The following is a 24650-nucleotide window of genomic DNA, read 5'->3' as shown; positions in this document are numbered from 1 at the left end:
CTTTCTCTTTTAGACTAAATCACCCATCATATAAAGTTCCTTGCTATCTATGTCATCCTCACATGCCAGACCTGAAATCTGATCAGTTGTTGGTTTAAGTTGTGTCACGATGTGAACTTGTTCAATAACAGTCGTTTCAAGCTGCTCTCTCCAGCTTTCCTGCCTAAGACTGTTGTAATTTGCATTCCAGCACCAGCACTCCACGGTCCAGATTTATTCTTATGCACAACTACCATAAAACTTAAGAGTTGTGATCACTATTGCCAAAATGCTCTCATACTAAAACCTCACGCACTTGGTTAGACTTGTTTCTCAATGAAATGACGCCTTCCCCAATTTCACTATCTGCACAGTTTCTTGAAGTCACCCTGGAGGTATTTGACATTTGTGCCCCATCTCAGTTCCTCTTACTAAGGATACTGTGGAAATTAAAGACAACCTTGTTGCTTTTGCATATTTCCACAGGCATGTACATACGGAATGAACAAAGGTTCACCTTTGAAACCATTTTTATATTTGCTTTACATTTGAGATGAACAACAAAACTAACTATAAATCAAGCAACATAATGAATGCATTTACAATAAATTGTATCACTTTTACTTCTATTATTAAACTGTAAGTCTTGTACCATATTTTTCATCAGAACTTTAATTCTGGTGAAAAAATGCACCCAAAATTCAAGAATAGGAGGCATTTCAATGTAATGTAACAAAATAAAAAAAAAAAAAATACTAATCACAAATCTAACACACTGTCAATGTTATTAGCTTATCAACAGATGTTTTGTCCCTAAAACTTTAGATCAAATGCAATAACACAATCTGGATTTTGAAATTATAACCTGATATAAATCATTGTATTAGCAACTAACAGTCCAGAATAGCACACATTTTCTAAACTAAATTTTAGAATTGCTTATTTTCAGCAGATTGTGATTGTATTGTTTATAATTCTGGAGGGAGAGACACAATAAATCACATTTTAATATACAACAACAATTGCATTCCAATTATGATTTAGCTGATGTGTAGTACAATAAAAAAGCTCGTAAAGTGGCAGATTCAGTAAAATCTATATTAGTATTGCCATTACATGCCTTGAATAAGAAATATATATTTTAAACTTTCTTTCAGTAGAGAAGATGCATGAGAAAGCATAATTACAATTCATATCAGCTCTGGTCAAATGCAAATTGGCACTTCCAGTCACATAATGAAACTTAAAATATACTGAATCCGGTTTAGGAACTTCTCCCCCTGTAAGAGGTTGGTGTTTTAACACCGTTATTTTTTAAACAAGCATCCCCTGAAAACAATCCACAATAAGCAATACATTTAAAACACGTTAAATTCAGTGTGGTTCTATTTAACAAGTGTTTGCATGTCAACATCAATAAATTATTCCACAATTTACATAATTTAACCTGGAGTAACAATCATTCCTATCTGCTATTGTACAAAACTATGTTTTTGCCAACTTTGTATGTTCATTCATGACAATGATTTTCTGTGTGACCTAGCGTAGATACCCTCCGCAGAAAACTTCATCACCAAGAGGATGTCAACCAGTCATATTCTCTGTAGTCTAGGAAGGAAAAATAATGTCTAAATTGAGTACAGGTTCTGAGGTGTGGTATTTTGACATTACTTTATGGCCCATATTTTTTTTAAATTGCAGCTGGTATGCCAATTCTCACACAGGTTAAGTTAGTGTTTCTGAAGTTGCAGTATTTCTTTAATGAATCCAGATCAAAGAGAAACAGACTTTATTCATGTGAAGTTTAGAAATAGATACCAAGTACTCACTACATTCATTGGCTTAGCAGATGGCATCAATTTTGAACACTTTGATTATATCTTCCATTAACCTCTGTTCACAAACCTATGTAAATGCTTTGCACCTGATGCTACTTTAAAATAATTTGCTAAGATTGGCCTTTTGAAGTTTGACCTCTATTCTTTACTTCATGTCATCTCCAAGTTTAAATAAGTGTTAACTCCCGTTACAGAACATTTTGTTGAAATCAACCATGAACATCACCCATCTAAAAGGTTTGTTTCCATTGATGCATACTATGCTGCCATCCTATATGCAACTCAACCTGTTTTTAAATATTTAATTGCAAAGCTATATCCTTCAGGTTTTCCAATGCAATATCCAAACGTCTAAAGCTAAATTTCAGTATTAACCAAATAATCTGTTTAAACCACCTCCTTACATACAATTGCAAAATAGTAATCATGTCCTCCTTAGTTACTTTAAGACACTGGAGCTCAAGGATATAATTTGGCATGTAACAAAAAGAATTTAAACGTGTATAGAACAGTATATGTATTTGCTAAACTAGCAAATTCCTTAATTCATTAAATCAATCCCAGGATTTCTGTGGTAGACAAAAATGCTATAGAAACTCAGCGGGTGAGGCAGCATCTATGGAGCGAAGGATATAGGCAATGTTTCGGGTCGAGGCCCTTCTTCAGACTGATGTGGGGGTGGGGGCCGGAAGAAGAAAGGAAAAGGCGGAGACAGTGGGCTATGGGAGAGCTAGGATGGGGAGGGGAAAGAAGGAGAAAGCAGGGACTACCCAAGTGAAATTTGAGGTGCTGCTCCTCCAATTTACAGTGGGCCTCACTCTGGCCATGGAGGATGCCCAGGACTGAAAGGTCAGATTTGGGATTGGAGGGGGAGTTGAAGTGCTAAGCCACCATGAGATCAGGTTGGTTATTGCGAACCAAACTGAGGTGTTGGGCGAAGCGATCGCCAAGCCTACGCTTGGTCTCACCGATGTAGAGCAGCTGACACCTAGAGCAGCGGATGCAATAGATGAGGTTGGAGGAGGTGCAGGTGAACCTCTGCCGCACCTGGAAAGACTGCTTGGGTACTTGGATGGAGTCGGGGGGGGGGGGGGGGGGTAAAGTGGCAAGTGTAGCATTTCCTGCGGTTGCAAGGGATAGTGCCAGGTGTGGGGGTGGTTTGGGACAAATTGACCAGGGAGTTACAGAGGGAGCGGTCTCTACGGAAAGCCGAAAGAGGAGGAGATGGGAAGATGTGGCCAGTGGTGGGATCCCGTTGGAAGTGGCGAAAATGTCAGAGGATATTTTTGTTGTATGTGACAGCTGGTAGGGTGGAAGGTGAGGACAAGGGGGATTCTGCCCTAGTTACGAGTGGGGCGGGGGAGATGGGGAGTGAGAGCAGAGTTATGGGGTATAGAAGAGACCCTGGTGACAGCCTCATCTATAGTAGAAGAGGGGAACCCCCATTCCCTAAAGAATGAGGACATCTCCGATGCCCTGGTTTGGAACACCTCATCCTGGGTGCAGATGAGGCGTAAACAGAGGAATTGGGAGTAGGGGATGGAGTCTTTACAGGAAGCAGGGTGGGAAGAAGTGTAGTCCAGATAGCCATGGGAGTCAGTGGGTTTATAGGAGATGTTAGTCAGTAGTCTGTCACCTGCGATGGAGATAGTGAGGTCTAGAAACGGTAGGGATATGTCGGAAATGATCCATAGTTCCTTTGCTTATTCTCTTTTCTAAATAGGGTCCATCACGTGGAATTCAAAATGTAGATTATCCTTGAGCAAAAGATCACTGGGAGGTCGAGATAACCCATTTTCATAGAAACATAGAAAATAGGTGCAGGAGTAGGCCATTCGGCCCTTCGAGCCTGCACCGCCATTCAATATGATCATGGCTGATCATCCAACTCAGTATCCCATCCCTGCCTTCTCTCCATACCCCCTGAACCCTTTAGCCACAAGGGCCACATTTAACTCCCTCTTAAATATAGCCAATGAACTGGCCTCAACTACCTGTGGCAGAGAATTCCACAGATTCACCACTCTCTGTGTAAAAAATGTTTTTCTCATCTCGGTCCTAAAAGACTTCCCTCTTATCCTTAAACTGTGACCCCTAGTTCTGGACTGTCCCCAACATCGGGAATAATCTTCCTGCATCTAGCCTGTCCAACCCCTTAAGAATTTTGTAAGTTTCTATAAGAACACACTATCTTCTATCTATCTAATCTTATCATATATATTACTAAAAGTCTGTTCTTGACCGTTTTTTTGCCATCTGTGCTGCGATTTCCGAGAGAACGCCACCTCCTACGGCCGTCATTTTTGGCCACCTTGCTCAGAGCCCCCCTCTGCCGCATGTGTGCTGAGGATTTTTCCCGTCGATTAAAAATGACAGAGATATTAATGTTTTTACAAAATTCCCAATTCTCTTTGCTGCCCCCGATGGCGGCAGGGACTATAAAACCAGGAAGTGCTGTGCCTCACTCACTCTTCAAGATGGAGGAAGGCAGAGGGTCACGTTTCTCTGAGCTGTGAATAACACTGAACACAGGTCTACTCAAATGTAAGTGCCCTTAGTGGTTCTAAAATGCTTGCAGAATGTGTCTATTGGTTCTAACGCTTGCAAAAAAATGTCTATTGGTTCTAAAGCTTGCAAAAAATGTCTATTGGTTCTAAAGCTTGCAAAAAGTGTCTCTATCGGTTCTAAAGCTTCCAAAAAATGTCTCTATTGGTTCTAAAGCTGGCAAAAAATGTCTCTATTGGTTCTAAAGCTGGCAAGAAATGTCTATTGGTTCTAAAATGGTTCATACTAGCGCTCCAGAAAGCGACCTCCCCTCCCCTCCCCTGGTTGGCTTGGGTGTGTCTTGAAATTGAAAGGCACTACTTACTGCAAATGGTGGCATGAAGTTGAAAGGCACTACTTACTGCAAATGGTGGCTTGGGAGCTTTGGCTTGAAGTTGAAAGGCACTATTACTGCAAATGGTGGCTTGGTTGCTTTGGCTTGAAGTTGAAGGGCACTACTTACTGCAAATGGTGGCTTGGTTGCTTTGGCTTGAAGTTGAAAGGCACTACTTACTGCAAATGGTGGCTTGGATGTGGCATGAAGTTGAAAGGCACTAGTTACTGCAAATGGTGGATTGGTTGCTTTGGCTTGAAGCTGAAAGGCACTACTTACTGCAAATGGTGGCTTGAGTGCTTTAGCTTGAAGTTGAAAGCACTACTTACTGCAAATGGTGGCTTGGGAGCTTTGGTTTGAAGTTGAAAGGCACTATTACTGCAAATGGTGGCTTGGTTGCTTTGGCTTGAAGTTGAAAGGCACTACTTACTGCAAATGGTGGCTTGGGTGTGGCTTGAAGTTGAAAGACACCACTTACTGCAAATGATGGCTTGGGTGTGGCTTGAAGTTGAAATACACCACTTACTGCAAATGGTGGCATGTAGTTGAAAGGCACTACTTACTGCAAATGGTAGCTTGGGTGTGGCTTGAAGTTGAAAGGCACTACTTACTGCAAATGGTGGCTTGGGTGTGGCATGGAGTTGAAAGGCACTACTTACTGCAAATGGTGGATTGGCTGCTTTGGCTTGAAGTTGAAAGGCACTACTTACTGCAAATGGTGGCTTGGGTGTGGCTTGAAGTTGACAGACACCACTTACTGCAAATGGTGGCTTGGGAGCTTTGAAGTTGAAAGGCACTAACTGCAAATGATGGCTTGGGTGTGGCTTGAAGTTGAAAGACACCACTTACTGCAAATGGTGGCATGAAGTTGAAAGGCACTACTTACTGCAAATGGTGACTTGGGAGCTTTGGCTTGCAGTTGAAAGGCACTACTTACTGCAAATGGTGGATTGGTTGCTTTGGCTTGAAGTTGAAAGGCAATATTACTGCGAATGGTGGCTTGGGAGCTTTGGCTTGAAGTTGAAAGGCACTACTTACTGCAAATGGTTGCTTGGGTGTGGCTTGAAGTGGAAAGACACCACACTGCAAATGGTGGCTTGGGAGTTTTGAAGTTGAAAGGCACCACTTACTGCAAATGATGGCTTGGGTGTGGCTTGAAGTTGAAAGACATCACTTACTGCAAATGATGGCTTGGGTGTGGCTTGAAGTTGAAAGACACCACTTACTGCAAATGGTGGCATGGAGTTGAAAGGCACTACTTACTGCAAATGGTAGCTTGGGTGTGGCTTGAAGTTGAAAGACACCACTTACTGCAAATGGTGGCATGAAGTTGAAAGGCACTACTTATTGGGACGACAGATGGCACAATGGGCTAAGTGTTCGGCTGGCGACCGGAAGGTGGCCGGTTCGAATCCCGCTTGGAGTGCATACTGTCGTTGTGTCCTTGGGCAAGACACTTCACCCACCTTTGCCTGTGTGTGAATGTGTGTGAGTGATTGGTGGTGGTCGGAGGGGCCGTAGGCGCAGAATGGCAGCCACGCTTCCGTCAGTCTGCCCCAGGGCAGCTGTGGCTACAGAAGTAGCTTACCACCACTGAGTGTGACTGAGGAGTGAATGAATAATGCGATGTAAAGCGCCTTGAGTATTAGAAAGGCGCTATATAAATCCCATCCATTATTATTATTATTACTGCAAATGGTGGCTTGGGAGCTTTGACTTGAAGTTGAAAGGCACCTCTTACTGCTAATGGTGGCTTGGGTGTGGTTTGAAGTTGAAAGGCACTGCCTACTGCAAATGGTGGCGTGGGTGCATTGGCTTGAAGTTGAAAGGCACTACTGTAAATGCACTTCCTTTTTGCACTGTATATTGATTTTAGATAAAACGCTACCACTTACGGCTGTGAGTTTTGGCCATCTTACTCAGTCCCCCCTCCGCTGAGCAGGTGCAGAGAATTATTCCCATCAATGAAAAATAAAAGTGTTGTTAGTTTAAAAAAAAATGTTGAGAATCTCTCTCCTGTCAATCACTCCATGAAAGCCACACCTTTTCCGGTGGGGTGGGGGGGGAGGGGTTATAAAACCCGGAAATGTGGGTGTGGCTCAGTCTCTGCAAGATGGAGGAGGGAGAGGTCACGACTCGCTGTCTTTAGTGGCTTTGCACCCTACTTCAAATGGTATGAAACTGCACTTGAATTTGGTGGCCTTGCACCCTGCTCGAAGTGGTAAGAAACTGCACTTGAATTTGGTGGCCTTATACCCTGCTTGAAATAGAATTTCAAGGATTAGCCGTGAGTCAACTACCAGCCCACCAGCCGTGAGTTGCCAGCACAACAGGCTTGATTGACTGAGATGCCAGCCCAAAAATCCATTTGGCGCACAATTTGCATACTAGCCCTCTGAAAACCAGTCCCTTCAGCCCACAACACCCATACTAGTGCTCCAGAAAGCCCCCCCCCCCCCCCGACTGGCCACCAATATTAGAATTGGTGGAGAGGTGGAATATTGCGTTGGATGACCAGCCCTCCTGTGTGATGCTGGGACCCAACGGGTCCCACTTAGTCTAGTATATTCTATAATTTTCAGAAGTGGAGGAGAACGCACAACCATTGTATGTGCTTTGGCAACACTAGGTTAAGAGCGCTTTAGACAGGAGAAACCAATTATAAGCATACAGGATCACGTCGCTTTCCCTGCTGCAAAATTCAGACTGCTTATTGCAAACAATATTTTCTTACTTTGAGTGATTCGGTAGCCTTGCGCAGTTCTTTAATAACTGATGCCAAGGCTTCAGGATTGATTCCTTGTTCACAAAGACGGACACAAATCGAGAGGGATTCCATGTCAAGACCAGTATTCAGCAATCTTGAAATTTCAAGCAGGACTAGGAAAGCAAAAAAAAAAAAGTTTTTTTAAGATATTTGACAAATAAGACACTTGCATTTTTAAGGTAACTTCAAAATCATCAGGTGATCCAAAAATAAACACCATTGAATTGTAATAAAAGTCAGTAGAATCTCACACACGATGAGGTCTCATAATCATGTCATTATCTTTATCTTTTGGGGTCAGGACACCAGGGCAATACTATTTCTATAATTATAAAACTCTGATATTGGATGTGGTGTATTTATTTGTGTATTTGTGTGTGTGTTCGTCTGTGATTCACATCTCCTCGAAAACACGACGCGCTAACAGTGAAAGTTTTACGCCATGATGTCAAAAATCGCCTCATCTGAAAATTCACATTATTTCCCGAGTTATTTATGAAAATGTCAACAATTTCAAACAACTTGATAAATAAACGAGATGGTCTCACTGATGACGTCACAATGGCTCTGCCTGCCTGCCTCTGCTCGCGCTGCGAGTGACGTCACCCCTGTTCTGTCTTCTGTACTTCTTGTCTTCTTAACTTTCACTTCTTTAAATTTGTCACTTAGCGTTTTAAAACTGCTGCGCAGGTCGAGCTGCGCGCTCCGCTGGGCTCCTTGAAGTTCTAGAGCATTGAGGCCGCGGCGACAGCACGATGGGAAGTTGATCATGGCGGACATTATTCCCTCTGGGAGAGGCCGTCTATGGAGACCTGCGATTCCTCCGTCGATCGCAGGGACTGGGGGAATCGCAACGCCTTTCCCTCGCTGGAGATCCCGATCACACCTGACCGTCACGGAGGACAACCTCCTCTCTGTCTCCCCCGCCCGATCGTCTGTCAAGCGGGTGGGTGGGCTTCCCCTCGCAGAATCCACGATCTGCCGGCCCTCACTCAGATCCACTACGGCCGCAACCTAGGTCGGGCCCGGCGCCTGGTGGGGAGTCTGCTGCTCTACGACCTGGGTAGGTGCATCTACCCCCTCCCCCTCCCTCTCTAACCCCTCCCCGGGGCAGCAAAAGAGAGAGGGCAGGGGGAGGGAGTGGAAGGGGGGGGGGTTGGAGAGGAGGAGGGCCTCGCTTGGGTCCACGCCCACCCGCAGCCTCGCTCTGGCCCGGAGCCTGGTGGGGAGGCTGCTGGTCTGCGGCCTGCCCCAACCCCCTCCCTCTGTGTTTCCTCCCTTTCTGCAACCCCACTCTCTGCCTCCCCTTTCCTCTCTGCTCCCCCACCCCCCCTCCTCTCTGCCCCCCCCCCCCTTCCTCTCTAGGGAATGGTGAATATCGGGACCTATGGGTGAGTGGTGGAGGATTGCGTTCGGGAACCAGCCCTCCCCTGTGACGCCGCGCCCCCCCCCCCACCAAATCTCTAACCCCCTCCCGCTCAACCCCCCATCTCTAGCCGCGCCTGTGCATTTGGGGGTTATGCGTGAGTGGATAGGGCGAGGGATGCGGTAAAAGGAGCGGATTAATATTTATATATTGTGTGTGTGTGGGGGTGTGTGTGTGTGTGTGACACCGCCCCCCACCCGCATGTTGAGTGGACTGGATCCAACGCGTCCCCCTTGGTCTAGTGGGTTTTTAAATCCACAGAAATGTCAACTGGTATTCAACTGACTGTTTGAAATTTCAAGTTTTGAAATGCACCTGTTCAGGTTCACGCATAATTGTTCATGCATAATTTACCAACTAAGAATACAAAATAGATACTTGTGGATGCCATTTAAAATACTAATGAGTAAACACACCAACACACCAGTTTCGACGGGGGGGGATTTCTGACTCCACAGGATAAATCTCTACCGGAACATGTAAAAAATTAACCGTTAGCGCGTCGTTTTCTCGAGAAGATGTGATTATAGACACACACACACACCCAAGATCAGAGTTTTATAATTATAGAGATGATATCGAAGATAGATGAAGTATTAGGTGTCAGAATTAATACATTGGTCGTTCAAAGGACAAGTCCTCGAAAGATATGATTAAAAGATTTAAAAGAAGCAATAATTCAAAAATATAGAACTTCTTTACAAACACCTACCTGATTATTTGCATTTCTGCGATCAAGAGGGACTGTAGAGTAACATTATTCAAATTTTAATTATTAGTCGCAGGAAAGAAGTGACTAAAGAAATTAGGAACAAGGCCATGCATCTTTTCTTTATGGATGAAGTGCAGTTAAGGAAGAAACAAAGAACTGCAGATGCTGGTTTAAAAAAAAGAGACAAAGCGCTTTAGTAATTAAGCACGTCAGGCAGCATCTCTGGAGAACATCGATACGTGATGTTTTGTGTTGGGATCCTTCTTCAAACTGAAGCGAGCAGTTTGTCTCTTTTTCAATTAATTAAGAGTTTCCTTTGATCTATGTTCACAAAAGTTATTGAACCATTTATGAATGCTAATAATACATGGCTCAATTTTGTTCTTCAGAAACAGCATCTATAACTACTTTTGCAAAGCACTGCCCATCTGAGGCTTTGCAGTCCTGTTAGTTTGTATAGTGTTCTTCATCGAATCATATAGCGCAGAAACAGGCTCTTTGGCCCAAGTTGCCCACGCTGACCAACATGCCCCATCTGCACTAGTACCCACCTGCCTGTGCTTGGCTCGTAACTCTCTCAATTTGTCCATATACCTGTCCAAATGCCTCTTAACTGTAATAATAGTACCTGCCCCAACGACCTCCTCCGGCAGCTCGTTCCATACACCCTCCACCCATTGTGTAAATAAGTCACCCCTCAGGTTCCTATTAAATCTTTCCCCCCCTCATCTTCTGTCCTCTGGTTCTCGATTCCCCCATTCTGGGCAAAAGACTGCATTTACTCGATCTATTCCTCTCACAATCTTGTATTCTATAAGATCACTCCTCATCCCCCTGTGCTCCAAGGAATAAAGTCCCAGCCTGCTCAACCTCTCCACTATAGCTCAGGCCCTTGACTCCTGGCAACATACTTGCAAATCTTCTCTGCACCTTTTCCAACGACGACATCCTTCATATAACATGGCACACAAAACTGAGCACTATATTCCAAATGTGGTCTCACCAATGTCTTATACAAAAGCAACATGACCTGCCTACTTCTGTGCTCAATACTCTGACTGATGAAGGCCAATGTGCCAAAAGCATTATTGATCGCCTTATATGTGATGCCACTTTCAAGGATCTATGCACATTGGTAGTCTTCTTGATGTTGGCACATTTATTCTCTCTACTTCTGATCTCATCATTACGTCTAGGTCAGTCATATTGAGTTGAATACACTTATGTATCTGGTACCTCAGCTAAATGTCAGGAATAACTGGCACATGTAGCTTGGCATTCACTTGTATGGAGTCATCAATCTGGATGAAAAATTGAAGATGATACTTTAATTAATGTTCTAATTAATTGATTGCTCGCTTTTTTAATTTGCTTCAAATATGAAGAAAGATTTGAAAATGTATTTGAAAACCTAAAATGTCAAAAAACGAGGACTGAGAGACAATCTGTGTTCTGCAGATAGTTAATGTGGAAGCAAGGGTGGGTAGTGCAGCGATTGGATTCATGTGGAGTGGAAGTTTGAAGCAACTCATATTTAGAATTAGCATGATCCAACCATTGACAGTTGAAAGCTTCAGCCGATTTGGGTGATGGGTTCAAAATAAAGAACAAGAAACTGAAAGACAATTTAGTGATGCACCTGTAAACACGTTCAACATATAATATCTGGGTATATGCAGGACGTAACCTGCAGCATTTGTCAAATATGGTAGGCAATTTTAGATTAATTAATTTTGGTTTCTATACACAAATAATCTACACTGACATTTTTATCAAAGTGCTTGCAGCAAATGAGATTCCCGAGCCTTTATGACTTGCGGAAAGCCATGTCAAGCACATAAAAAAATTAAGCATTATTATCTGTGCGAATCAAATAATCCTAACCCTAAGCAAATGTAATTTAAAGTTTCAAATGATTGGGCAGTATTTTATGAAACAGACAGTCTTGCCATCGGAGAGTTGGATACAGGTTTCTGGAAAGGTCATGCCATATCAAATGTTTTATTCAGGACAGATAAGGGCAATTATGAAAATAACATATTCTGATGAATGGATTCAATGTCTATTAAAGACCAGCTCAAAACACTGCTCAGTTAGTCACTTTGATTTGTTTATAAAGTTCTGCTGCCAAACAAGTAACAGGACCAACATTATTAATATTATGGTTAGCAATGAATAATACTAGGTGAAAGCTAGATGCAAATTATTAATGCATCTATTCATTGCCAAATAATTCCTACTCATGCCTTGGAGGTTTGGCGTCAACCTATAGGGTGATTTCACGAAAGGTCACTGGAGCGTAGATCCGCACCCACGTGACCGAAAATTTTAACTGGGGGACAAGCGTCACTTCCGGTACATATTAGTGAATGGGAAAACACGCACTTTCACACCCGTTAAAAACATCGAAAACGGCCCGTTTTTGAGCTGCAATTAACTGTTACCAGTCGGGGTGACCGTGAGGCACAGCTACCTAAATTTACAGTCCAAAAAAAAGATAGAAACTAAGGTAAATTCAAGAGGGAGCTGAAGGTGTAAATACAGCGGAAGTTGTTAGCAGACATTTGCCGTGGAGATTTAAAGATCCAAAATATCGGGAATTATCGCGTTTGCTCGCTGCATTTCATCAAAAGTAAGGCATTATTGCCTTTTTATCTTTATTCATTTGTTATATGGAAAGTATTAAAAGTTAAAAATCTGTCAGTAAAATTGCAAAATCGCCCATGGTTCTCAGGTGGGTTTTAACATGCAAAATGAAAATGCTTCTGAAGCTCATTTACCATTTAAATAATCGTAAACTATCAATGCGTTTTGAAATAAATTTTACTGAGATGCAAGCTAAGGAATGTTTAAATGGAATGATGTCAACAATCCTGATTGGGCACCCACTGTGAGCAGGATAGACAATGTGCACAAGAACGCCATCAACTTGCAGAGCTATAGATGCTTGAGCTGCAACCAAATCTGCTTTAATACTCTCTTCTTGTTGCACGTGCATGGCGTTCTTGTGCACATTGTCTATCCTGCTCACAGTGGGTGCCCAATCAGGATTGTTGACATCATTCCATGCTGCAGGCTTGTCTGTTATTAGATGACAAATAAATAAATAAATAAGTAGTTTGGGTGATTGTGCAGGCTTTAAACAAGAAACATTGAGAAATATATTTTAGCAAATAATAAAATGTCCTGCTTTTGTCCAACTAACAGCTGACAATGATCCCATTCCTTAGCTTGCATCTCAGTAAAATTTATTTCAAAACGCATTGATAGTTTACGATTATTTAAATGGTAAATGGAGCTTCAGAAGCATTTTCATTTTGCATGTTAAAACCCACCTGAGAACCATGGGCGATTTTGCAATTTTACTGACGGATTTTTAACTTTTAATACTTTTCATATAACAAATGAATAAAGATAAAAAGTCAACAATGCCTTACTTTTGATGAAATGCAGCGAGCAAACGCGATAATTCCCGATATTTTGGATCTTTAAATCTCCATGGCAAATGTCCGCTAACAACTTCCGCTGTATTTACACCTTCAGCTCCCTCTTGAATTTACCTTAGTTTCTATCTTTTTTTTGGACTGTAAATTTAGGTAGCTGTGCCTCACGGTCACCCAGACTGGTAACAGTTAATTGCAGCTCAAAAACTGGCCGTTTTCGATGTTTTTAACGGGTGTGAAAGTGCGTGTTTTCCCATTCACTAACATGTACCGGAAGTGACGCTTGTCCCCCAGTTAAAATTTTCAGTCACGTGGGTGCGGATCTACGCTCCAGTGACCTTTCGTGAAATCACCCTATATCAGCAGTGACAGAAATTAATTACCATTCAGGAGAGTGTTAGAGCCAGAGTTTAAGTTTGTTCGTGAAACAAAACATCAGGCCTTATTTTGGGTCCATATTTAGTAGGCTGACATAGAAGAGATGGCAGATTTTTGATTAAGTATTTCAAGTAGAGTGGTTTAACATCCAAGAAATTTGTGTACAAGTAATACATTTTAATTCTAATTTATAAAAAAAAAGCTTCTTATACTAAATCTAGAGAGATACATGATTAGAAGTGGGATCAATTTGAAAATTGTTGCAAAATATATAAACATAGCCCAAGTCTGACAGAAAATTCAATCCGTTTATATATAGAAATGACTCTAATTGAAGGAAACAGACCACACGGTTATCAAGGTAGGAAGCAACTACAGATACTCCTCTTTGGAGATGATAACAAGTAACAAAATACTTACTGCTGATGTTTACTTTTTTACTTACTTTTGGATACTTAAAGGGCTTTCTCACGGTGCGACCTGACCCAATACCTAACAAGAGTTTGACACCTGGGAACCTCCTGCGATAACAGTACGGCATTCGTGGACCACCAAGGACCTCCGTGGCGCTATCGTGTAACTTTGTAAGGTCGGGAGAAAATTCAAACATTTTTGAATTTCTCCAAGAGTGACTTGAGCACCTTTTGGTGAACGTTGCAACATTGTATGAAGCAGATGCCAGTGCGATACCCGTGCGATATCCGTAATGACTCTTGCGGGTACCGTGGGAACTCCTGCGAACGGTAAACCCGGAAGCTTGACAGAGGGGACATAAGGTGAGTAATAGGTATTAAAGGGGGCTTGGGGTGTGGAGGAAGGGAAGGGTGGGGGGGGGGGGGGGTGCTCGGGGTGATTACAATGCTCTCTGGGGTGCGGGAAGAAGGGTCTCGAAAAGCAACTCGCCGCTTTGCTCTTAAGACAAATTGCTTCGATTTGAATCTCCCCGCAGTACAAGGAAGTAGAGGCAAGGTTGCGCCGTGTGTTGGATGGAACTGCAGATGCTGCTTTAACCCGAAGATAGACACAAAAAACTGGAGCACTTCATCGGGTCAAGCAGCATCTCTGGAGAGAATGAATAGGTGACGTTTCGGCTCGAGAGTTTCGGGTCTGAAGAAGGGTCTCCCAACCCAAAACGTCACCTATTCATTCTCTCCAGAGATGCTGCTTGACCCGATGAAGTGCTCCAGTTTTTTTGTGTCTATCTTCGGGTTAAAGCAGCATCTGCAGTTCCTTCCAACACACGGCGCAGCCTTGCCTCTACTTTCTTGTACTGCGGGGAGATTCAAATTGAAGCAATTTGTCTTAAGAGCAAAGCGGCGAGTTGCTTTTCGAGAGCCTTCTTCCCGCACCCCAGAGAGCATTGTAATCACCCCGAGCACCCCCCCCCCCTCCCACCCTTCCCTTCCTCCACACCCCAAGCCCCCTTAAATACCTATTACTCACCTTATGTCCCCTCTGTCAAGCTTCCGGGTTTACCGTTCGCAGGAGTTCCCACGGTACCCGCAAGAGTCATTACGGATATCGCACGGGTATCGCACTGGCATCTGCTTCATACAATGTTGCAACGCTCACCAAAAAGTGCTCAAGTCACTCTTGGAGAAATTCAAAAATGTTTGAATTTTCTCCCGACCTTACAAAGTTACACGATAGCGCCACGGAGGTCCTCGGTGGTCCACGAATGCCGTACTGTTATCGCAGGAGGTTCCCAGATGTTAAACTCTTGTTAAGTCTTGGGTCAGGTCGCACCGTGAGAACGGGCCATTACTTTTACTTACTAAAGGATGTTAAAATCTATAACACAAAAATAAGCAAACCATGTAAACAGATTGACCACCCCTTCGCTACCACAAAATAGATCCTACTCACCCTGCACTTGCAGTCAAACTTTAGCTAGGCTAGGGTACTGACGCTGGTGAAGGATCTCTTAATAACGTTCACCAATTGCTCTTTGACGGTGAAGAACCATACTCGGGTACAAGATAAGAGCGAGGATGTGGAGGGCATGGTCACTGGCTCAGATTGTAAGGTCAAGAATTTGAGAAAGATTTCAAGACTTTTTCCTGAATTAACTAATAATAATAATAATAAACTTTATTACGGACTCAAGGTCCAGACAAAGGGCAACATTACATTAAAAATGCATTGCATATCAAATATCATAAATATATATAAAATCATGGTATATCACATAAAAACATCATAATTTATATTTAACAAAAACCCAAATACTTAAGTTAAAAATCCAGATTAAAAGATGATCAATGTCCTACAACGAGACAACGATACCAGTGTCTCCACAACTGGGATTCGTAGCGTGTAGTGCTAACCCTTATGTTTGTCAAGGCCACAATAACACATTTTTATAGTCATTTATCCTGCAAATGAATTTATACAGGTGCACAACCTTTTATCCGAAAGCCTTGGGACCAGACACTTTTTGTAATTTGGAATTTTTCGGCCTGGCTAGAGCATCAAAATTATACAATTTACATTTTAGCAGCTTGTGAAATCAAAGTCTGCTTCACCTTTCTCTTTCTCCACAATTCTGGATGAGGCAAGATAGACCTTAAGTAAGCAGGTAACTGAATCAGTTGGGGAAGGCAGTTTCAGCTGAAACCAAATACAATCTAAATACATATCAGAAAATATATAGCACTGCCAAGGAGTGTGCATTCCCTGGAAACCCACAAAGAGCTGTGGGATTATGTATTGAAAAAGAAAGACATGCATAGGTGTCGTTTCAGATTAGGAACTTTCTTCAGTCTGAAACATCATCTATCCTCGTTTTCCAGAAACATCCACTTATCCTCGTAGGTAAACATAAATGATTTATCACCCTTACTTAAAAAAAAACTGGAAGTTCTTCTTGGTGATCTGGTTATTATCAGGGAGGGGCCTGTTGGAAGCCAGCATTTTATTGCCCACTTCCCATCTTGCAAGGGTGACCAAGTAACATTTATAAAGAGCATTAGACAATCTTAGAACACTCAATGTGCTTTGCAACCCATTTTATCCTCAGATAAAAATATAATGAAACTATAAAAAATATAATGAAATATAATGACTGAAAAAATTCATTCAAATAGCTGTCAAACTCCAAACCATCCTGGGACTCCTGGCCGGCTGCCACTCTGACTGTTCTCTTTTCTCTCCTTTGCCTTCTGAGAGAAGATAGAAGAGTTTGAAGGCATGGATGGCAAGATTATGAAAATGCTTCTTCTCACTGCTATCAGATTTGTGAACAATCATCTGTTTAACACTGCATTCCTGAAGACATTGTCGTACTCATAACTTTACCTCATTGGTTATACTATTATTGTACTTTAAAATTATTTTCAATTACTTAAGTTATGTTTTCACTCCACAATCTTGGACCATTTTCGTATTTTTCCCATGCCATTGTATTGATCATTTCTGTATATATACATATACACACATTGTAGCTCCATGTGCGCAATAAATTTCATTGTACCCTAGTGTATATGTTAATAAACTGATTTTGTAAATACCAATGCATATTAGAAAGATGCAAATATTATCTTAACTCCCAGCAATCCTTTAAAACTTTATCATTACCTACAATATTAAAGGAGCATGATGAGTACTACTCCACCATCTTAGAGGTTCAACACAGCGTGCTTGATAGGCACTGCTTCATATCTTAATATTAATTCTCATGTTATCTATATCACATGGATAAATTTATCTGAGCACCATGTGCACTGCAGTACCTCATTGAACCCTTTACAAAAATACCACAGAATCTCATCTGAAGGACATTCCAAGAGAAACCAGTAAATTAGATGCGTTGCTAATTCCTTCACCATTCCCTCCTGACCCTTTGTGTGAAACTATGCCCCTTTAGCAAAAAAATCTCAAACATTCTCACAACATCCATGATGATGCAGGATTGTTTATATTCCAGTACATCTTTCATTCTTCTAAACATCAGAGCACATGCCCAATTAACTCATCACATGAATTAATTTAGTAATTTATTGATCATGTTTACATCGCAAAGAAGGCAGCCAATTGTCTACATCGGGTCTAGGCCAGCAATCACAAGTCACTTTCCCACTCTCAACACCCCCACCCCATACCACCACAACCTATCCTCTCTCTCGCAAACGCATTTACTCAATTTTTGATCTTTGCAACCAATGTTGTTCCAGAAACCTGAAGTCCCATACCACCAGGTTCAGGAACAGCTACTTTCCTTCAACCATCAGGTCTTGAACCAACATGTATCACCTCCAATCCAACCCCAGCAAGATAACACTATCTCTTGCACTACAATGGACTTGTTTTCCTTAGTGAAGACAGATCCAAAGTACAACGTAAACTGGGAAAATCAGGTTGGTACTGGACCGCAAGAAAGAGAGTTTGTGGAGTGCCTTCAAGATGGATTGTTAGAGCAGCTTGTACTGGAGTCTACCAGGGAGAAAGCAATTCTGGATTTAGTTTTGTGTAATGAACTGGATTTGATAAAGGGGACTCAAGGTGAAGGAGCCATTAGGAGATAGTGATCATAATATAAGTTTTAATCTCCAATTTGAGAGGGAGAAGGGAAAATCGGAAGTGTCAGTATTACAGTTGAGCAAAGGGGACTATGGAGGTATGAGGGAGGAGCTGGCCAAAGTTGACTGGAAAGAGACCCTAGCAGGGATGACAGTGGAACAATGGAAGATATTTCTGGGAATAATACAGAAGGTGCAGGATCAGTTCATTCCGACGAAGAAGAAATATTCTAAGCAGAATAAGATGCAACCGTGGCTGTCAAGGGAAGTCAAGGACAGTATAAAAACAAAAGAGAAGTATAACATAGCAAGGATGAGTGGGTAGCAAGAGGATTGGGAAACTTTTAAAGAGCAATACAATACAATACAATTTATTTGTTATCATTTGAACCTCTTGAGGTTCAAACGAAATTTGGTTTCTGCAGTCATACACACAAGAAAAAGAACCAAGACACAACACAATTTACACAAACATCCATCACAGTGAATCTCCTCCTCACTGTGATGGAAGGCAACGTCTTATCTCTCCCCTGCACTCCTCCCGATGTCAGAATCAAAGTCCCCGGCGGGCGATGGTAAGGGTCCCGCGGACATTAAAGCCGCGCCGGGCGATGCAAAGCCGCGCTCCGGGTCTTGGTGTTGGAGCCCCCGGCGGGCGCTAGCAAGTCCCAAGGCTGTTAAAGCTGCGCCGGACGATGTAAGGCCCTGCTCCAGGTACTTTTCAACCCCGCAACTCGGGCGGGAAAAGTCGCCGTTGCGGAAGCCCCGAAAAGCGGTCTCCCACCAGGGACCCGTGGGCAGTGTCACTGTCCACCAGACCTGCGGTTGGAGCCTCCGAATCTCCGGGGTCGGGCCGCAGCAGCTCGCAACCACAGCTCCTCCCGCTCCGAACTCGGCCAGCTCCGCGATGGTGGATAAGTCCGCGGGCTCCGCAACTGGATCCCCAGGTCGTTCCGGGTGGAGGCCACCCACGGTGCTCGGCCCCAACTACAACGGAGACCCGACAGAGAAAAGGACAGGTTCTCCGTACAGGGAAAAGATTTAAAAGTTTCCCCCACACATACTCAGTTAAAAACCCCCCACTATAACTACATTTAAACGAGATAAAAAATAAAAAAAGACAGACGGACTGCAGATGCCGCTGCGACGTGAGTCGCGCCGCCCACCCGGACCCAATAGAAGATAACTAAAAAGGAAATACGGGGAGAAAATATGAGGTACGAAGGTAAGCTAGCGAAGAATATAAAGGAGGATAGTAAAAGCTTCTTTAGGTATGTGAAGCGGAAAAAAATAGTTAAGACAAATGTGGGTCCCTTGAAGATAGAAACAGGTGAATTTATTATGGGGAACAAGGAAATGGCAGATGAGTTGAACAGGTACTTTGGGTCTGTCGTCACTAAGGAGGACACAAACAATATCCCGGATGTACTAGTGGCCAGAGGACCTTGAGTGACAGAGGAAGTGAAGGAAATTCACATTAGGCAAGAAATGGTGTTGGGTAGACTGATGGGGCAGAAGACTGATAAATCCCCTGGGCCTGATGGTCTGCATCCCAGGGTACTTTAGAAAGTGGCTCTAGAAATTGTGGACGCATTGCTGACCATTTTCCAATGTTCTATAGATTCAGGATCAGTTCCTGTGGATTGGAGGGTCGCTAATGTTATCCCACTTTTTAAAGAAAGGAGAGAGAAAACAGGGAATTATAGACCAGTTAGCATCTCATCAGTGGTGGGGAAGCTGCTGGAGTCAATTATAAAAGATGAAATAGCAGCACATTTGGATAGCAGTAACAGGATCGTTCCGAGTCAGCATGGATTTATAACCATATATAACCATATAACAATTACAGCACGGAAACAGGCCATCTCGGCCCTTCTAGTCCGTGCCGAACACTTATTCTCCCCTAGTCCCATCTACCTGCACTCAGACCATAACCCTCCATTCCTTTCCCGTCCATATACCTATCCAATTTATTTTTAAATGATAAAATCGAACCTGCCTCCACCACTTCCACTGGAAGCTCAGTCCACACAGCTACCACTCTCTGAGTAAAGAAGTTCCCCCCTCATGTTACCGCTAAACTTCTGTCCCTTAATTCTCAAGTCATGTCCTCTTGTTTGAATCTTCCCTACTCTCAATGGGAAAAGCTTATCCACGTCAATGGTGGCCGACTAGGAAAAGGGGAGATGCAGCGAAACCTGGGTGTCATGGTACACCAGTCATTGAAAGTAGGCATGCAGGTGCAGCAGGCAGTGAAGAAAGCGAATGGTATGTTAGCTTTCATAACAAAAGGATTTGAGTATAGGAGCAGGGAGGTTCTACTGCAGTTGTACAGGGTCTTGGTGAGACCACACCTGGAGTATTGCGTACAGTTTTGGTCTCCAAATCTGAGGAAGGACATTATTGCCATAGAGGGAGTGCAGAGAAGGTTCACCAGACCGATTCCTGGGATGTCAGGACTGTCTTATGAAGAAAGACTGGATAGACTTGGTTTATACGCTCTAGAATTTAGGAGATTGAGAGGGGATCTTATAGAAACTTATAAAATTCTTAAGGGGTTGGACAGGCTAGATGCAGGAAGATTGCTCCCGATGTTGGGGAAGCCCAGGACAAGAGGTCACAGCTTAAGGATAAGGGGGAAATCCTTTAAAACCGAGATGAGAAGAACTTTTTTCACACAGAGAGTGGTGAATCTCTGGAACTCTCTGCCACAGAGGGTAGTCGAGGCCAGTTCATTGGCTATATTTAAGAGGGAGTTAGATGTGGCCCTTGTGGCTAAGGGGATCAGAGGGTATGGAGTGAAGGCAGGTACGGGATACTGAGTTGGATGATCAGCCATGATCATATTGAATGGCAGTGCAGGCTCGAAGGGCCGAATGGCCTACTCCTGCACCTAATTTCTATGTTTCTATGTAAACTCTGTCTATCCCTCTCATCATTTTAAAAACCTCTATCAAGTCCCCCCCTTAACCTTCTGCGCTCCAAAGAATAAAGACCTAACTTGTTCAACCTTTCTCTGTAACTTAGTTGCTGAAACCTAGGCAACATTCTAGTAAATCTCCTCTGTACTCTCTCTATTTTGTTGACATCCTTCCTATAATTAGGCGACCAAAATTGTACACCATACTCCAGAATTGGCCTCACCAATGCCTTGTACAATTTTAACATTACATCCCAACTTCTATACTCAATGCTCTGATTTATAAAGGCCAGCACGCCAAAAGCTTTCTTTACCACCCTATCTACATGAGATTCCATCTTCAGGGAACTGTGCAGTTATTTCTAGATCCCTCTGTTCAACTGCATTCTTCAACTCACTACCATTTACCATGATTTGTCCTGCCAAGATGTAGCACCTCACACTTATCAGCATTAAGCTCCATCTGCCATCTTTCAGCCCACTCTTCCAAATGGCCTAAATCTCTCTGTAGACTTTGAAAATCTACGTCATTATCCACAACACCACCTACCTTAGTATCATCTGCATACTTACTAATCCAATTTACCACACCATCATCCAGATCATTGATGTACATGACAAACAACAGTGGACCCAACACAGATCCCTGTGGCACCCCACTAGTCACCGGCCTCCAACCTGACAAACTGCCATCTGCCATTACTCTCTGGCATCTCCCATTCAGCCACTGTTGAATCCATCTTGCTACTCCAACATTAATACCCAACAATTGAACCTTCTTAACCAACCTTCCATGAGGAACCTTGTCAAAGGCTTTACTGAAGTCCATATAGACAACATCCACTGCTTTACCCTCATCAATTACCTCTTCAAAAAATTCAAGATTAGTCAAACATGAGCTTCCAGGCACAAATCCATGTTGACTGTTCCTAATCAGACCCTGTTTATCCAGATGCTTATATATATTATCTTTAAGTATCCTTTCCATTAATTTGCCCACCACTGACGTCAAACTAACAGGTCTATAATTGCTAGGTTTACTCTTAGAACCCTTTTTAAACAATGGAACATGCGCAGAATGCCAATCCTCCGGCACTATTCCCGTTTCTAATGACATTTGAAATATTTCTTTCATAGCCCCTGCTATTTCTACACTAACTTCCCTCAATGTCTTAGGGAATATCCTGTCAGGACCTGGAGACTTATCCACTTTTATATTTTTCAAAAGTGTCAGTACTTCCTCTTCTTTGAATCTCATAGTTTCCATAGCTACTCTACTTGTTTCCCTTACCTCACATAATTCAATATCCTTCTCCTTGGTGAATACCGAAGAAAAGAAATTGTTCAATATCTCCCCCATCTCTTTTGTCTCTGCAGATAGCTGTCCACTCTGACTCTCTAATGGACCAATTTTATCCCTCGTTATCCTTTTGCTATTAATATAGCTGTAGAAACCCTTTGGATTTACTTTCACCTTACTTGCCAAAGCAACCTCATATCTTCTTTTAGCTTTTCTAATTTCTTTCTTAAGATTCTTTTTACATTCTTTATACTCCTCGTGCACCTCATTTACTCCATGCTGCCTATAATTATTGTAGATCTCTCTCTTTTTCCGAAAGAAGTCCAATTTCCCTTGAAAACCATGGCTCTTTCCAATTTTTACTATTTCCTTTCAACCGAACAGGGACATAAAGATTCTGTACTCTTAAAATTTCACCTTTAAATGTCCTCCATTTCTCTTCCACATCCTTCCCATAAAACAAAATGTCCCAATTCACTCCTTTTAAATCCTTCCGCATCTCCTCAGAGTTAGCCTTTCTCCAATCAAAAATCTCAACCCTAGGTCCAGTTCTGACCCTCTCCATAATTATATTGAAACTAATGTTATTGTGATCACTGGACCCGAAGTTTTCCCCAACACATACCTCCGCCACCTGACCTGTCTCATTTCCTAACAGGAGGTCCAGCACTGCCCCTTCTCTAGTAGGTACCTCTATGTATTGCTGCAAAAAACTATCCTGCACACATTTTACAAACTCCAAACCATCCAGCCCATTTACAGAATGTGTTTCCCAGTCTATGTGTGGAAAATTGAAATCTCCCACAATCACTACCTTGTGCTTACTACTAATATCTGCGATTTCCTTACATATTTGCTCTTCCAATTCCAATTAGGCGGTCTATAATACACCCCTATAAGTGTTGCTACACCTTTCCCATTTTTCAGTCCACCCAAATAGCCTCCCTAGACCAGCCCTCTAATCTATCCTGCCAAAGCACTGCTGTAATATCTTCCCCGACAAGCAATGCAACACCTCCACCTCTTGCCCCACCAATTCAATCACACCTGAAGCAATGAAATCCTGGAATATTTAGTTTCCAATCACAGCCCTCCTGCAACCATGTTTCACTGATCGCCACAACATCATACTTCCAGATGTCAATCCAGGCTCTAAGCTCATCCACCTTTCTTACAATGCTCCTAGTATTAAAATATACACATTTAAGAAACCCACCCCCTCTGATTCTCTGTTTATTATCTTTTTCTTCTTTCTCCCCTACATTTTGGGTCCGAGTGCTACCCTTCTCTGCCTCCTGCCTCACACACTGACTACCAGCTTTCCCTATTTTTGTCATTAAACAGAACACATCTTGCAAAACAATGTGGCTACAACATCAGTCTGAAGAAGGGTCTCAACCCGAAACGTCACCCATTCCTCCTCTCCAGAGATGCTGCCTTTCCTGCTGAGTTACTCCAGCATTTTGTGTTTACCTTCGATTTAAACCAGCATCTGCAGTTCTTTCCTACACACTGGCTGCAACATAATTTAATTAATGAATTCATAAACGTTGTTAAGTATAATCTAAGATCCAACTGGGCTTCCATAGTTATGCTGAATACGATGCCCCATCTACATTAGTCCCATCTGTCCACCAATGGCCCATATGCCTCTAAACCTTTCTCGTCCATGTACCTGTCCACGTGCCCTTTAAAAGTTGTTATGTTACCCGCCTTCTCTGGCAGCTCGTTACATATACCCTCCACCGTATCCTTCACCAGTCAGTCCCCCCATGTTGTCTGTCGTTCATCACTGTTTTGCAGAGCAGCGCCAGCTGATCACGTCAGCTCAGGAAGAGGGAGTAAGGGGGAGAGGTGGAGTTGGGGGAGAGGTGGAGTTGGGGGAGAGGTGGAGTTGGGGGAGAGGTGGAGTTGGGGGAGAGATTGAGTTGGGGGAGAGGTGGAGTTGGGGGAGAGGTGGAGTTGGGGGAGAGGTGGAGTTGGGGGAGCGACACATTTGATGGCGGTGCATCCCTCACTGCCCCCACAACAGCCCCTCTCCCTCCGCGCTTTCGATGATCTCCAGCCCGATTCCAGGCGCCGAAGTAGCGCTTCCCGGGCCATAGGAGACTGGACGGCCGGCGCCGAGAGCCGCGAGTGTCCGGGCCGCCGCCGCCGCTGCTGCCTGAAGAAGGAGGCGCACTCACTCACTCACCGTCCATCGTCTCCCGCACCGCGTTCAGATTCGCCGCATTCGCCATCGCTCCGCCCTCTCGCCCGCTGATAGACTCGAGCGGCTCAAACCAAAGACACTAGATGTCGTATCTTTGGCTCAAACCTTCTCAGCCAAGACACTCCGGGGGAGGCAACATGAGGGTCGGGTTGTCTCCGGCCGGTGGGGCAGCAGCGGCGGCAACAGGGAGGAGCTAAGCTAAGATTGTCCAGCTGTTTACTTCCAATAAAGTTTGTTGCGAGGGCGGCGGTTCGGCCAAGGTTTGAATTTGATTGGCCGC

The 24650-nt window shown here is 43.2% G+C and overlaps 1 protein-coding gene across 1 annotated transcript; it reads right to left on the bottom strand.

Moving 5' to 3' along the window:
• Positions 1–491: 491 nt before the first annotated feature.
• Positions 492–24593, bottom strand: mzt1 (mitotic spindle organizing protein 1). The gene is made up of 3 exons (XM_033023028.1): positions 24353–24593; positions 7430–7575; positions 492–1587 (listed from the first exon to the last, which is right to left on the bottom strand). The coding sequence occupies exons 1-3, from the start codon at positions 24396–24398 to the stop codon at positions 1564–1566; spliced, it is 216 nt and encodes a 71-aa protein (XP_032878919.1). The 5' UTR covers positions 24399–24593; the 3' UTR covers positions 492–1563.
• Between the last annotated feature and the right edge of the window lie 57 nt (positions 24594–24650).

The sequence above is a fragment of the Amblyraja radiata genome, chromosome 6 (genome assembly GCF_010909765.2).
Source record: "Amblyraja radiata isolate CabotCenter1 chromosome 6, sAmbRad1.1.pri, whole genome shotgun sequence".
Taxonomy (NCBI): Eukaryota; Metazoa; Chordata; class Chondrichthyes; order Rajiformes; family Rajidae; genus Amblyraja; species Amblyraja radiata.
This window is presented reverse-complemented; position numbering and strand designations above follow the sequence as displayed.

Coding starts and splice junctions, on each gene's coding strand:
- mzt1 (XM_033023028.1), bottom strand. CDS start 24,398: ATGGCGAATGCGGCGAATCTGAACGCGGTGCGGGAGACGATGGACG. Junction 7,576..24,352: donor GGTGCGGGAGACGATGGACG/GTGAGTGAGTGA, acceptor TTGCTTTCCTAG/TCCTGCTTGAAATTTCAAGA. Junction 1,588..7,429: donor AGGCTACCGAATCACTCAAA/GTAAGAAAATAT, acceptor TTTCCTTCCTAG/ACTACAGAGAATATGACTGG.